At 38.0% G+C, this 14,651-nt stretch overlaps 1 protein-coding gene across 2 annotated transcripts; it reads right to left on the bottom strand.

Annotated features, from left to right (window-relative positions):
• Positions 1-11,677: 11,677 nt before the first annotated feature.
• On the bottom strand, positions 11,678-14,325 carry LOC145012982 (cold-responsive protein kinase 1-like). 2 transcript variants are annotated; one of them, XM_078971783.1, is made up of 7 exons: positions 14,160-14,325; positions 13,514-13,710; positions 13,284-13,414; positions 12,961-13,174; positions 12,646-12,877; positions 12,401-12,551; positions 11,678-12,261 (listed from the first exon to the last, which is right to left on the bottom strand). In XM_078971783.1, the coding sequence occupies exons 1-7, from the start codon at positions 14,222-14,224 to the stop codon at positions 11,905-11,907; spliced, it is 1,347 nt and encodes a 448-aa protein (XP_078827909.1). In that variant the 5' UTR covers positions 14,225-14,325; the 3' UTR covers positions 11,678-11,904. The 2 variants fall into 2 exon arrangements, with proteins under 2 accessions (XP_078827909.1, XP_078827910.1); XM_078971784.1 differs by having other exon boundaries at positions 11,681-12,261; positions 13,514-13,687.
• Positions 14,326-14,651: the final 326 nt, after the last annotated feature.

The raw sequence follows: 14,651 nt of genomic DNA, 5'->3' as shown, positions 1-14,651 counted from the left end.
ATCCCCTGATGTACCTGAAACTGTAGGCCCGAAAGCTTAGTGAGTTACCCCCAAAATACCGATACACATACAGTCCACATAGCAATATCAACATTAGCATATGATATCAATCAAAACAAAACATCATGCACTGGGTCCACAACTTTACAAGTTGGACTACCCTTGGGCCCTCAGTACGAGTCTGGAATGCCTATCGGGCCCTCAACTCGTATCTGGAATGCCATCGAGCCCTCAGGCGAGTCTGGAATGCCTACAGGGCCCTCAGCTCGTATTTGGAATGCTCTCGAGTCCTTAGTATGATTCTGGAATGCCTACCGGGCCCTCAGCTCATATCTGGAATACTCTCGGGTTTGTTGGCTACCGCACGGAGCAGTACAATCTCAACCCACCCCACATAACATGTCGACATGTAACAGATAAATGCACATACAGGTAATCAATCAGTATCACAGGCAGTCCTACAGATCTACCCAACTAGCATATCAACTGGCATACATTACTAACTCAACTCAACATATCAATGACTACTAGGATATCAAATCCAATGGGCCGGCCTTGGTGCCTTAGACCCCTTAGTATAGTGAGGATAACTCACCTCGAAATGCTGAAGTCCCGTAGACACAATCCTAGTTGCTGGATGACAGATTCCCGAACTGTCAATATCAAAGCATCACCCAATTAACAATTGGGTCCAAACACATAACCACACATTCTTTTCTTGGACTAACAGGCTACATTACCCCATCTTGGCTTGATTCAAGCCCAAGGCCTAAACCAAAGACCCAAAAGTCAAACTAGGAATCAAAGCCCAACATATGGCCTAATTTTCGAAATTGGGCCAGGCCTATATATGGTCTTATTCTAAGGCCCAACATCATACAATCATTAAGGCCTAACTATGACCCATCTTTAGCCCAATTTTCCAAATTGGGCCCAACCCCTTACATGGGCCTTACCCTAGGCCCATTAAACTATTTTAGTCCATGTGATTATTCTTGGATGGCCCATTAATAATCAAATCATCAAGGCCTAATAGAAGGCCCAACAATAAACCCAAGTGAAGTTAGGGTTTCACATAAAATGCCGATTAGGGTTAAGTTTCCTACTTAACCCATTAAGGACTTAATCCACTAAGGACTTAATCTATTAAGTCCAATATTGCATTTAGGTTAAGTTTGCCAATGATTATTATTTATATTCCAAGTTATTAAATAATATCGTGTGTGTCCCGATAAATTCTCAAAATTAAGGTTTTATGTCATTAGGGTTTTCCAAACCCCAATTAAGGTTTCCTACCCAATCTTGGCTCATTAATCAATTGGTTGGGCTTTTAGGTCACTTTGGGCCTTATTGGGCCCAATAAGATTTTATTAAGTCAACTAGGACTTTATTGGGCCCCATAAGCCCACTAGAGTTTCATTAAGCCTATTAGGGTTTAAAGCATCCCAACGAATCAATACCACAATGCAAAGCACACCACCACCCGACACGGCGGCCGGTGGTGGTAGGAGGCGGAAACCACTACCTCACGGTGGTGGTTCAAGTATTTCCATTATTATTCCGATTACATGCTATACATACCCACTAGCCCAAAATAAACACATAATAATTACATCAACCACCATGAGGCGGCAGACGGTGGTCCGAGGTGGCAGCCACCACCTCACGATGGTGGTGGTGACTTTTTACCGACCCAACACCTCTAATGAACTCCTGCACTCTAGAACACACATGAACGACTCAGATTTTCTCAAAGGAGGCATGTCACCCACCTGGTGGCTCACAATGGCGAGGGTAACATAAGGAGGCGGCAGCCACCATGGCCAGCGGCCATGGTGGTTTGACTTCGGGTCTTCTAGTCCATCAAGCATCCAAATCGAGGTCAGCAACCCAAAATCACCCCCATGCTTGCGATACATTAGATGAAGCATACATACACACCTAGCAGCGGCGGCAGCAAACCTTCGGCCGCTAAGGAGTGGTGGCGGCGACGTTCATGGAACAAAAAGAGGGAACAACGACATCTAAATGAAAGAAGAAGATGACAGTGACTGACGATCTCCACTAAGCAGCAACTGACGAGGCTCCACAACCCTCATGTTGTCGTTCCTTGCTCCGACTTTGACCGCTAAAGGATTTCACGGGTGTTGGTCACGTTCTCGGCAGTGGTGGTGCTCTATGGCTCCTGATTTTGCCGGTGGCAAAGTGATGGCACCCGTAAGTTCATCTTCTGGCACAAGGTGGTTGGCTCCGGTGGTCGCTGTGGTGGTTGGCTGATCGGAAACGGTGAGATGGGAGTGAAAGGGTAACAGTGGCGCTGGTGGGGAGTCATAAGGTGGCAGCTGGATTTACTTTTAGGTTTAGGGTTGCAAGTGACGGGAATGAAGGGTTAAATACCCGGATCCAATAATATCTATCCCATAATTACAAGATTAGCCCTTCCATCTTCTTTTCTTTCAAACTAAATCCACAATTTACCATTTACACTCGTCATCTCCAAAATCCTTTCAAATTAAGTCTAATATTATTCTCTAACCCCCGAAATTAACATTCCAATAACTCTTATTTAAAATTTGAGCTCTAATAATATAAAATAATTAAAATAATTACTTCCCGGAGTTCCTGATTTATTATTTAATTATTCTATTTTAAATGAGTTGTTACAAAATTAACGTTGATGTAATAGTCTAGGTTGACCCTTTGTAACTCTTTTTGAAGTAATAATGATGAAATATTTGAGTATTATGTGAATTATGTGTTTATTTGCTTAGTTATTATAATTTAATGAATTCAGAATAAAATAAGCGTCAAAATTAAAGTATGAGATAACGATATCTTTACATAAAGTTGTAGTGGTTGAAACAAAGATTCCAGAGATATAAAGAATGCCGAAATCTGAGTTATAACGAAGAGGTTATGACCTGTCGAAGTTTCGCGACAGAACCGGCACGACACTGAGTGACGTAAAATATGAATTTAAGATAGAGCGATATCTAGCCTTAGTGATCTAAATTAAATTTGTATATTATCTTAAACCGAGAGCGTGCATAAAAAGAACGTCCAAATCTAACTTCGTATGAAGAAGTTATGATTTTCCGAAGTTTCGACTTAGCGTTATGCAGCCTGAATACTCGAATATGAGATCGAGTGATTTTTTGCCGAAAAAATCTAAATGAGAATCGAATATCTCGTCGATAGTAGTCCAACGGTAAAAAGACAGATGAAAATGGGCGTTGGATGAAGAAGTTATGAATTTCTAATGGAGTTTTCTTGTTTAAAAATAATATAAAAGTAATATATTTAAAATATTTTTAAAATAAAGTCAAAATTAGCCAACGAAGTCTAAACGAGAGTTGTAGAGCATATTCTCACCTACACGTCGATATAAAGAACGTTGAAAACGGAGTTCGTTTGCGAAAGTTATGACTTTCTAAAGTTCGGGGCGCGAACCCCAAAGTTGTGTCGGTGGCCACGACGTGGAAATATTGCCCACGATGTGGCATGTCTTCTGATGCCTCCTAGAGTCTGCCAGACCTATCTTGCGATGACGCATGTAGTGGCGATCAAGCCCACGACGTGGAAACACTGTCCACGACGTTGAAAATGAAATTTTTTGCCCTATAAATAGATTTGAAGGGGCAGTCGGCCAAGGTTGCTAATTCACCATTCTCTCACCCATATTACCTCGATTTACATGCAAAGAAGTACCCCCAAAGCCCCGATATCATCCCGAGACCCGAAGCTCGAAGATCCCGAGAAGAAAAGAGTTTCCGAACCGAAGCTCTGTCCGCGAGAAGTCTGGTGTGTGAAGATATCCCGTATCCATCAAAGAATTTTCACTTGAAGAGCCGAAGTGTTGTCCGAGCATCGTCTTAACAAGTGAGTGTGTGGTTACTTTCTTCTAACACATAACTATGACGTATTTGCTTTGAAATACGTGTTATGTGTTTATATATTGTTATTTATTTGAAGTAAGTGTATATTTATTTTCTTCTAACACACTGATACAAAGTATTCTATATAAAATACGTGTTACGTGTTTATACATTAATTGTTCATTTGAAATAAGTGTTGAATAAATGTTTTATACAAATTTTAAACTGCATATGTATTTTTATCTACAAAAGTGTTGGGTAAAGCATGGGTAGATATTTGATGTGTGTTAAAATGAAGAGAGGCATCGATGTTGTTTTTGATTCAGTCATCTAGCGGAGTTTAGATGACGACTACAGACTTTTCTAGACAGTCCCGTGGAACGCTAGCAGACTTGCCACCTGTAGGTGTTAATGAACTTGGGTGTTCATTCGTTGTGCTCTATTCCCCTCGTGGTTGCCTTATTTGACTTATATTGTTGAGGAATCTCCGAAGCATGTGTTGTCGCCCCGATGAAATATTCTTAGACTAGGTCCCTTGTGTTAGTTGTTTTAGAGACGTAAAGTGAGAATAACAGGAATGAGTAATTGAGTTATTGTTGGCTGATGAAATTAAATTAATTATTTATTGTGGGTTGAAAACCCTATATGCTCACCAGGCTCCTAAGCCTGATCCACTCAATTTTCTTTGTATTACAGGTAGTGGCATTAGAGCGTAAGTTGGATGATTTGTCAGGATATTTTGGATTATAGACCTGTTGTTTTATATAACTGTTGTAAGGTCTGTATTGAAATGTTTATGCTTTTGGTCTGTTTATCGGAACATGACATCCCGAGTTTTGTTATATAATGAAAATACGTTTCTTTAAGAAATGCTTTGGAAAATCTTATTTTATCGTATTTCGTTTTGGGAACAAATTCCGCAACTCTTTTAATCAAATGATTACTCTGAAATGATTTTAAAATCATAAATTATACCGGTCTTTTCTGGCCATGATTTCGGGGATGTCACAACCTATGGCCATACCGTGACACCTATGGCCACGGCGTGATGGTTCATTAAATCCCACGATGCAAAACATTCTGCCATGTCGTGGTAATGCTCCACCACGTCGTGACCACCCAAATTTAAGTTAATATATTGTAAGATTTGATTCATACCTTGAACAGACGTTACAAATGAAGTTGTTGAAAGTTAATAAGTATCTAGATGTTTATTATAGATAAAGAAATGTAAGAAGAATCTAATTGCAAGTGAAGTAGTAGTATCTACACAATCAATGTGAGTTAACGCGGCACATATCCTATAAACTACTTTTGATGTGTTGATTTTTCTTAAAAAAGTTTGATATGTGTATCTCTATGCTAGTTGTTGCATCATGAAAACTTACTTTTATAAATTTTTTTAATAAGAGTTTGAAGAATCTTGAGGCTTATTATCAATCTTGTTGGTATTTTGCAACTATGAAAAATGTATGAAAAAGTAACGTTAACTTTGGTCATATCATATGAGAAAACAATAATATTGATATTGAATATCTTGTGATGAAATTTGATTTGTTTTTTTTAAATGTTGGTGCAGACCGTAACAATAGCCACATCAGATAATGAAATTGTGTAAGAGGAGGTTCTCAGGTTAGATGTATGCAAACATTCCTCCGAAGGGAGTAGAAAGGCTGCTTGCATAGATGACATTTCACATATGAAATGTATAGTTGAAAATAATTATATAATTACTTTTTAAGTTTAAACTGAAAATAAGGTAAAGTTTTAGTTATCTTCTTTGTTTATTATAAGTTGTATTCTTATACATTCTAGTGTTCTATACATGAATATAAGCACAAAACTTCAATCGACCAATGTTTTGGAGTTTGGAAACATGTGTAGTATGAATTCTAAGTGAAATGTTACTAGAAAAATCAAGTTATGGATCATGATCTGATGTTTATATGGTGTCTTGAGCATTAAAACCATTATGAATTGATTGAATGATCCATCCATGGAAATATAGGTATTAGAATAGAAGAGGAATAGTATTATTTAGATTCTATGAGGTGCTAAAGTGTAAATAAACAAACCCTTGTATCTATATATAATTACGTACAATGAGAAGGATCGGTAATTTTGGAGCGTAATCTATTATGGTATCAGAGTGGTTCTGATTTCCCGCTCACCACCTCCCACCAAACCCTAAACGCTGCAAGAACCTTCTTCCTCCAGTCGGCAATCCTTCTTTGTCTATATTCATCTCTCTATCCTTCTTATCTCTACCATGGAGAAGTTACACCCTGCTGCAACAGTCACCAACATCAAGAATTTTATTCCAACCATTCTAGAGATGGAAAACGCTCAATACGCGTCAAGGGCAGAACTATTCAAAATTCATTATCGGGCATTTCAAGCAATCCATCACATCCTTCCAAACGAGGCGCCAACTCCGGAAAAGCCAACCTGGAACAGATGACGCCAAAGACAAAACAACCCCTTCTACACCCGATGCTTCTTGGTCAAGAGTAGATGCTATAGTACTCCAATGGATTTATGGTATAATTTCTACTGAATCACTTCAAACCATACTTAAGCCAGGTTCCACAGCCGCTCAAGCATGGACAGCCCTAGCCAATATATTTCAGGACAATGCTAACTCCAAGGATTTCTTCCTTCAAACCAAACTGACAAATACAAAACTAGCATCCTTTCCAAATGTGAGTGCTTACTGTTAAGAAATTAAAGTATTGGCAGATCAATTAGCCAATGTCAATGCCCCAGTACCTGGTCAAACTCTTGTTCTCCATCTCATTGCCGAACTCACAGACCAGTTTGATGGAGTAGAAACTTTTCTACAACAACAAGACCGTCTTCCGGATTTCTATATAGCCCCGTCCAAACTTATTCTGGAAGAGGCCAGAAAAGCGAATCAGATTAGCCCCAACACATCTTTCTTAGCTGCTGCTAGACCCACTACTACCACCACCGGATAACATCTAACCGCTACTGCTCTTCACACCGCTGCTGGATACTCACCGTCACAGCAACCTGCTCCCGATTCTCAGCATAACCATCAGCATGGCAGAGGATATTCTGAATCAACACCTCGTGGACGTGACAGGGGCAGTCGTGGTTGAGGTCGCGGACGCGGTCGGGGTCGAAGTGGCAACTTTCATGGTCATCATTTTTATTCGCATCAGTGGAATTCTAATCCATATCAAAATTGGCAGCAATGGTCTCTTCCACCATGCCCCTATCTGACCGCACCTCCTTCTCGTCCTCTACACCCTGGTACACCCAGTTCAGGTATTCTTGGTGCTCCTCCTGCTCAAGCGTATGCTGCTTCAGAAAATTATTATATGCCCACCAACATTGAGCAAGCCTTGCACACTATGACCTTGAACCCATATCAAAACTGGTATCTCGACACTGGGGCTACAAATCACATGACTCATTCGACAGGTACACTCTCCTCTTATATCAATAATAGCATTCCAAACCATATTGTTATTGGAAACGGTTTCAAAATACCTATCAACGGGACGGGACACATGACACTTTCCCCACCTCTTCCACCTTTCAAAATAAACAATGCTCTCGTTGCTCTGCATCTTATTAAAAAACTTTTATCCGTTCGTTTCCTTACAACAGATAATCATATTGCCATTGAATTTGACCCTTTTGGTTTTCTTTTGAAAGACTTACAGACCAAGATTCCTATCCTCCGATGTGATAGCACCGGAGACCTCTATCCGCTCTCTCTACTAACAGCTCGTACCAGTCCTTCCACTTTTACAGCTCTTTCTCAAGACTTATAGCATCAGCGTCTAGGCCATCCTGGCGTTTCTTTATTATGTATTTTGAATAAGCATAAGTCTATCTATGTTTCTAAATTTTCAGATTCAAAAATATGTCAATCTTGTGTTTTTGGGAAACATATTAAATTTCCATTTAACGACTCTTTGGCTACTATAATGCTCCCATTTGATATTATACATAGTGATTTGTGGACCTCCCCAATTCTTAGCTCGGGTGGTCATAGATATTATATATTGTTTCTTGATGACTATACAAATTTTTTGTGGACATATCCTATTACAAATAAATCATCAGTCTTCTCTATCTTTTCTTCTTTTCACCGTCTCATCAAAACACAATTCAATCACACTATTAAAACTTTTCAATGTGATAATGGAACAGAATACAATAGCAAAATGTTTCATGATTTTTGTACCACAAATGGCATGTTATTTTGTTTCTCTTGTCCACAGACTTCCTCTCAAAACGGTAAGGCCGAACGCAAACTTCATTCTATTAATAACATCCTTTGTACTCTTCTCACTCATGCTTCCGTCCCTCCCATCTTTTGGCATCATGCTTTACAAATGGCTACTTACATCTTGAATATACTTCCAAGCAAGACCAAACAAAATCAAACACCCACCTCACTCCTCTATCACAAACACCCCTCCTATTCTCATCTTCGAACATTCGTTTGTCTCTATTACCCACTCCTTCCTTCTTCTTCTATCCATAAACTTCAAAACCGGTCAACTCCATGTGTTTTTCTAGGGTATCCCTCCAATCATAGAGGGTTCAAATGCTATGATCTATCTTCCCGTACAGTACTTCTCTCTCGTCATGTCATCTTCGAAGAAAATGTTTTCCCCCTCCAACCTATCCACTCTGCTCGTCCAAAATATGATTTCCTTCACTCTCAACTTTCCTCTGAACCTCACCCATCTTTGTGGGAATCAGTTGCTCCTACCACTACCACCCCTACTCCTCTTCCGACAAACTCAAGCCTAACTCCTTCCCCTTCCCCTCATAGTCCTACGACTAGTTCCCCCGTTACAAATTCTGGTCCAATCACTCCTCCACCCACTACTACCATCCCCTTATCCTCAACCAATCAGTCAAACGCAACAACAATAGCCTCCCCCCACTTCAAACTTATAGCCGATGCCCCAAACCAACACAATCCGCTCCACCCTCAACCGACTCTACACTACCTCCTTCAGCCAATGCCTCACCACCACCAACCCGCACAATGACAACATGTAGCATGACAGGCATTACCAAAACCAAACTTCCCTTTAATCTAAACACCATTTCCACCACCACCTTTGAACCGCTACCTCGCAACACACATGACGCATTAGCCAACCCTATTTGGAACCGTGCCATGACAAATGAGTTTAATGCTCTTATTGACAATCAGACGTGGGAGCTTGTACCCCAACAACATGACATGAATCTAATTCGTTGTATCTGGATATCCAAACATAAAACTAAATCAGATGGCTCACTTCAACACTATAAAGCAGGTTTAGTTTGTGATGGCAGGTCTCAACAAATTGGGGTGGATTGTCATGAAACGTTTAGTCCCGTAGTAAATCCCGCTACCATCTATACGGTCCTTAGCATTTTTTTATTTAACAGGTGGGAGATTAATCAACTCGATGTAAAGAATGCATTTCTCCATGGCTATTTATCTGAGAAAGTGTATATGCATCAACCGTTGGGCTTTCGTGATTCCCGTTTTCCACATCATGTGTGTCGACTGAAAAACTCTCTATACAGGCTCAAACAGGCGCCGAGGGCTTGGTACCAATAGTTCACAGATTATGTAACCACCTTGGGTTTTCACCACAGCTCATGTGACCATTCTCTGTTTATTTATCGCAACGGGCAGGAGACAGCCTATCTACTTCTTTATGTAGATGATATTATTCTCACCAATTCCTCTCTGGCACTAAAGGCACATCTTATGTCTTGTCTGTCTTCCGAGTTTGCAATGAAAGACCTCAGCCCTATCAATTATTTTCTTAGCATCTCTGTCAGCCGAGATCATCACGACCTGTTTCTCTCACAACAGAAATATGCCTTAGACATTTTAGCGCGTGAAAAACTGACCAACTGTAATCCTGTTCATACTCCTGTTGATACATCTGGTAATCTCAGTTCGACTGGCGGGGAGCTCCTTACCGATGCCACTTTCTACCAGAGCCTTGTCGGGGCACTTCAATACCTAACCTTCACGCGTCCAGATATTTCCTATGTCGTGCAACAGGTGTGCATGCACATGCATGCCCCGCGTACCTCTCACTTCAACGCACTAAAACAGATTCTTCGTTACATTAAGGGTACGATATCGATGGGTCTTTATATGCGATGCAGCACCCACAATTCTCTTATCTCCTATACTGATGCAGATTAGGCCGGTTGCCCTGACACTAGACGTTCAACATCCGGATACTGTGTATATCTTGGAGATAATCTTATTTCTTGGTCCTTTAAAAGACAATCTACGATATTTCGTTCAAGTGCGGAGGCGGAATACCGTAGGGTTGCACACGTTGTAGTCGAAGTCTGTTGGATTCGCAATCTCCTCTTGGAGCTGGGCCGACCTCCCACTCGCACTTCCATTGTTTACCGTGACAATGTGAGTGCCATTTACATGACAGGGAATCCTATTCAACACCAACACATGAAGCATATTGAGATTGACATCCATTTTGTGCGTGAAAAAGTTCAAAGAGGCCAGATTCGTGTTATACATGTACCTTCTCGATACCAGTTAGCAGATATATTCACCAAGGGCTTGCCAAGATTTCTATTCACTGATTTCCGCATCAATCTAAGCATCTGAGAACCTCCTCCTTAGACTAAGGGGGTATGTTAGAATAGAAGACGAATAGTATTATTTAGATTCTATGAGGTGCTAAAGTGTAAATAGACAAACCCTTGTATCTATATATAATTACGTACAATGAGAAGGATCGGCAATTTTGGAGCATAATCTATTAATAGGGTTTCTAATTCCATTAAGTCCATGAGCTAAAACACATGTGATGACATTGCTTCTAAAAGCTCAACTAACGGAGTTAAGGACATTTTTGCACCAATGTCGTTCCATGGCTCAACTAATTTATGCATTCATATACTATGATCATATAAGATACTTTATAGACTAACTCCATGATCATAATGCATTCTCATTGAATCAATATCTCCCCACAAATTATGGAAATGCCAATTCCATTCCAAAGTCCATGATTATCTATTTTCCAAACTAAAACACTTGGAATCACTTTGGATCTATTGGTTTGAGTTCCGTAATCATTTTAAACTCATTTCAAAAATAATTTAATGATCTAGCTAGACAAGTTAAAATGTTAAATAACACAATTTTCCAATATATGAGCTGATTTCTTCAACTCTACATTTTCCCCAATTCTATACTTAATAACTAAATATTTCTTTAACTGTGCATTCACAACTTCTTTTCATATCACATAAAAGCATACATAACAAAAAATAGAACCAAAACATAAAGGTCAATGTCATAAATGAGTAACATACTATTTGATTTTTTATTTTACAAAACACCATTATTTTCAAAAGTACAATAAATGAATAACGAACGATTTAATTTGGGAAAATCTATACGTACCCCAAAATGCTTAATGTATCCCCTTGTGAGTTGAATATAAATTTCCAATTATTTAGCGAATGATTGTACCTTTAAGAAAATGGTGTTTTGTGAATAAAAAAAAGCATTACCCATTTATTTATGATATTAACCAAACATATATATATATATATATATATATATATATATATATATATATATATATATATATATATATATATATATATATATATATATATATATATATATATATATATCATATTTGGACAAAGTTTGCATTTTGCCATGTACTCAGTGACATGAGTGGTTAAATGTGTCTGCTAAAAGGTTTTATTTTATTTTATTTATTTATTTTTGGAAAAAGCTGTGTTTGCTAAAAGCTATATACACAAATATAGCATTCTTCTTCTACCCTTTCCACTAAACATTGCTATTCTTTTACAAGCTTTACAATCAATGCACACAAGAAGAACAAATAGGTATAAAAGGACAAAAAAAATGGTCAAACCTTAGCTAGAAATTATTTAAAATAACTACAAGTTTTGAGTTTGAATCACATTTACAAATCAAACAAACATAAACAAAATTGTCATCATAAACCACCATTTCTTAAACTATATTTTCATCAACATCAAAATCTCTAGAGTTTGGAGGTTGAGTCAATGAAGGTGATTCAGTTTCAAGAGTAGAAGGAAAACTATCCGAGATAGTTTCCCGAGAAACTTCGCCCTTTGGTTGTTGTCTATGGTGCAAGAAGGTCGGTTTTAATGGTGATTTTACCATTTCGACCTTCCAAGTCAACATTGCCACAATCTCCGACATTGCTGGTCTTATGTTTGGATGAGATTGAAGACATAATAATGCCATATGAATTGTTTTCATAACATCTTTTACTGAAAAACCATCTTTTTGCATTCTTGAATCTATGAGATCAATCAGTTTTGACCTCTCGTATAGCTTCCATGCCTTGCATCATAAAACATGAAAACCAGTCAATCAAGTGTGTATTGTTGTAAACCATGAAAGAGCATTTGGATTGTAGAATTTTTTTTTTTTTGGAAGAATTTGAATCTATTAAAAGAATTGTAAATAAAAAAAAAATTACATATTCCGGGAGATATTGCATTTCTGATGGCAGTGTAAGATCGGTATTTTTCCTGCAACTAATAATCTCAAGAACCAAAACTCCAAAACTATAAATGTCAGCCTTTTCAGATAACTCCCCTCTGATTGCATATTCTGGGGCTGTATAACCTCTACAAATCACAAAAACCTTGTCATTTTCTCAAATATTTTTATTTAGACAACACTTAACGATTAAAAAAAAAAAAAAAAAAAAAAAAAACTTACAATGTTCCAGCTAATGTGGCACTGAGATAAGCTTGGTTTTCAGGGAAGAATCTAGCAAGACCAAAATCTCCAATTCTTGGATGAAAATTTCCATCAAGGAGAATGTTACTTGCTTTAATATCTCTATGAACAATTCTGAGGTGTGACTCTTCATGTAGATATTGTAATCCCCTAGCAATTCCCAATATAATTTGGAATCTCATGTTCCAATTCAAGTATTGGTTGCTTTTTCCTATTTTTATAGAATCAAATGGTTAAAAACAAAATAAGAGTCTAATGCATGATGTTAGAATTGAATTTATAGTGTTATACTACCATAAATAATGAGGTCTAAACTCCTGTTCTTCATGTATTCATATACAAGTACTCTTTGAGGTCCTTCAGAGCAACAACCAAGAAGGCGTAAAAGGTTCTTGTGTTGTATGCTTGTGATCATTCTCACTTCTGCAAGAAACTCTTCTTCTCCTTGTTGTGATTTTTCAAGAGATAGTTTCTTTATAGCGACCAATCTTCCATCTTGTAACTTACCCTATAAAAAACCACTTTAATTTACTTATATCTTAAACAACAATCGGCTATAACTTTTTCAATATATATAATATCGATCAAAGTAGATTTCAAGGGAACGATTAACGAACCAGATACACAGGTCCAAATCCACCTTCTCCAAGAAGATTACACTCGTCAAAATTCTTAGATGCTTCCTTTAATGTTCGAAAGCTGAAATAGCTTATTGTTTGAAGTTTCCCACTAAAGTAGTCTTTCGCAGCTGCAATTCACAAGAGAATATTTAGGTGTCGATGCAAAAAGCACCTTAAAGATCATAAATTATAGAATATGGAAAAACATATTGAAATAAAAATACAACCTTTACAGCTGTCTTCACGTTTTACACACTTTCCTAGTTGTGTTGTTCGGATTGATTTCCGAAAGGCAAAAATAATAATCAGCAAAACTAGGCACAAGACTAAGCCTCCGATGATATAGAATACGCCCCATGTGTGATGCTTCATGGATAAGTTGTCTTCCTGAAGTGTTTCTTCTGCTTTAAAGAAAGATAATATTCTGTTCTTATCAAGTAAGCAACTTTCATTACAGTTTAACATATAATTAGAATCTTGAATTACCAAGTGTCTTAGAAGCTGACATCATTTACACGGAGCAAAGATTATAGTACTAAATTTGAACCTTGTAATGTTGTATACTTTAAATATTAATGTTTACTTTGAAAAAGAAGGTAAACAAGTTGTAAGCTGTTAACCCAATCTTTTAGAAGATGAACAAGATCATTTTCTTGAAATTCCATGACAATAGGATTTCATTATATAGCTCAAACATCGAAATCCCAACTTAAGATGACACAATTTCTTGAAGAGTAAGTGAATCAGATATCTTTTTATATCAAATCTATGGACACCAGGTGCTTGTTTAAACTTCTCCAATTGCGCATTTACTCAATAAAGACTAAAAAAAGCACAAACTATGGAATGTACAATGAGAATCATGATAAATACCTTGAAGTAGGCGACGCATTTCTCCTTATCCAATCGTTATCGTCTCTATATCCTCCAATACTCATTCGCAGGGATAAAATGGCGAGTAAGTTGAGAAACTAGCTTCTCCGATTCCAATAACTTTTTCTGTTTGTCTTCATATATCGAGACAGGTAACAGATTAAAGGAGAGGTGACTAACGACAAAGCCGAGATGATCGAAGCAGAATAACATATTATCGGAGATTTCAAAGTGTAGTGTATCTGAAGAAGGGTGTATGGAGTTGAGTAAAAAACTACAAAAGGATTGTCTTGTTGTTGAAGACGGCAAATCAGCAGAAGGGGTCAGGATCATGAAGGAAAATAGTTGTGAACGTGTGATTGGATTTGCGAATAGAGTAATGATATTAATTGGGGGAAACGGGAAGATTGTTATCCTGATATCGGACTTGTAGCGACAGCAGTAGCAGCGACCATAGAATTGTTCAGAACCGGAAAGCATCTCTCTTTGGCT

The sequence above is a fragment of the Lactuca saligna genome, chromosome 8 (genome assembly GCF_052625555.1).
Source record: "Lactuca saligna cultivar CGN05327 chromosome 8, ASM5262555v1, whole genome shotgun sequence".
Taxonomy (NCBI): Eukaryota; Viridiplantae; Streptophyta; class Magnoliopsida; order Asterales; family Asteraceae; genus Lactuca; species Lactuca saligna.
This window is presented reverse-complemented; position numbering and strand designations above follow the sequence as displayed.

What these genes read in the sequence shown, in the direction of transcription:
- LOC145012982 (XM_078971783.1), bottom strand. Translation starts at nt 14,224, where the DNA reads ATGAGTATTGGAGGATATAGAGACGATAACGATTGGATAAGGAGAAAT. An exon ending in TTTAGACCTCATTATTTATG is followed by an intron (nt 12,878 to 12,960) that starts GTAGTATAACAC and finishes CTATAAAAATAG; the next exon opens with GAAAAAGCAACCAATACTTG. An exon ending in GCCACATTAGCTGGAACATT is followed by an intron (nt 12,552 to 12,645) that starts GTAAGTTTTTTT and finishes TGTGATTTGTAG; the next exon opens with AGGTTATACAGCCCCAGAAT.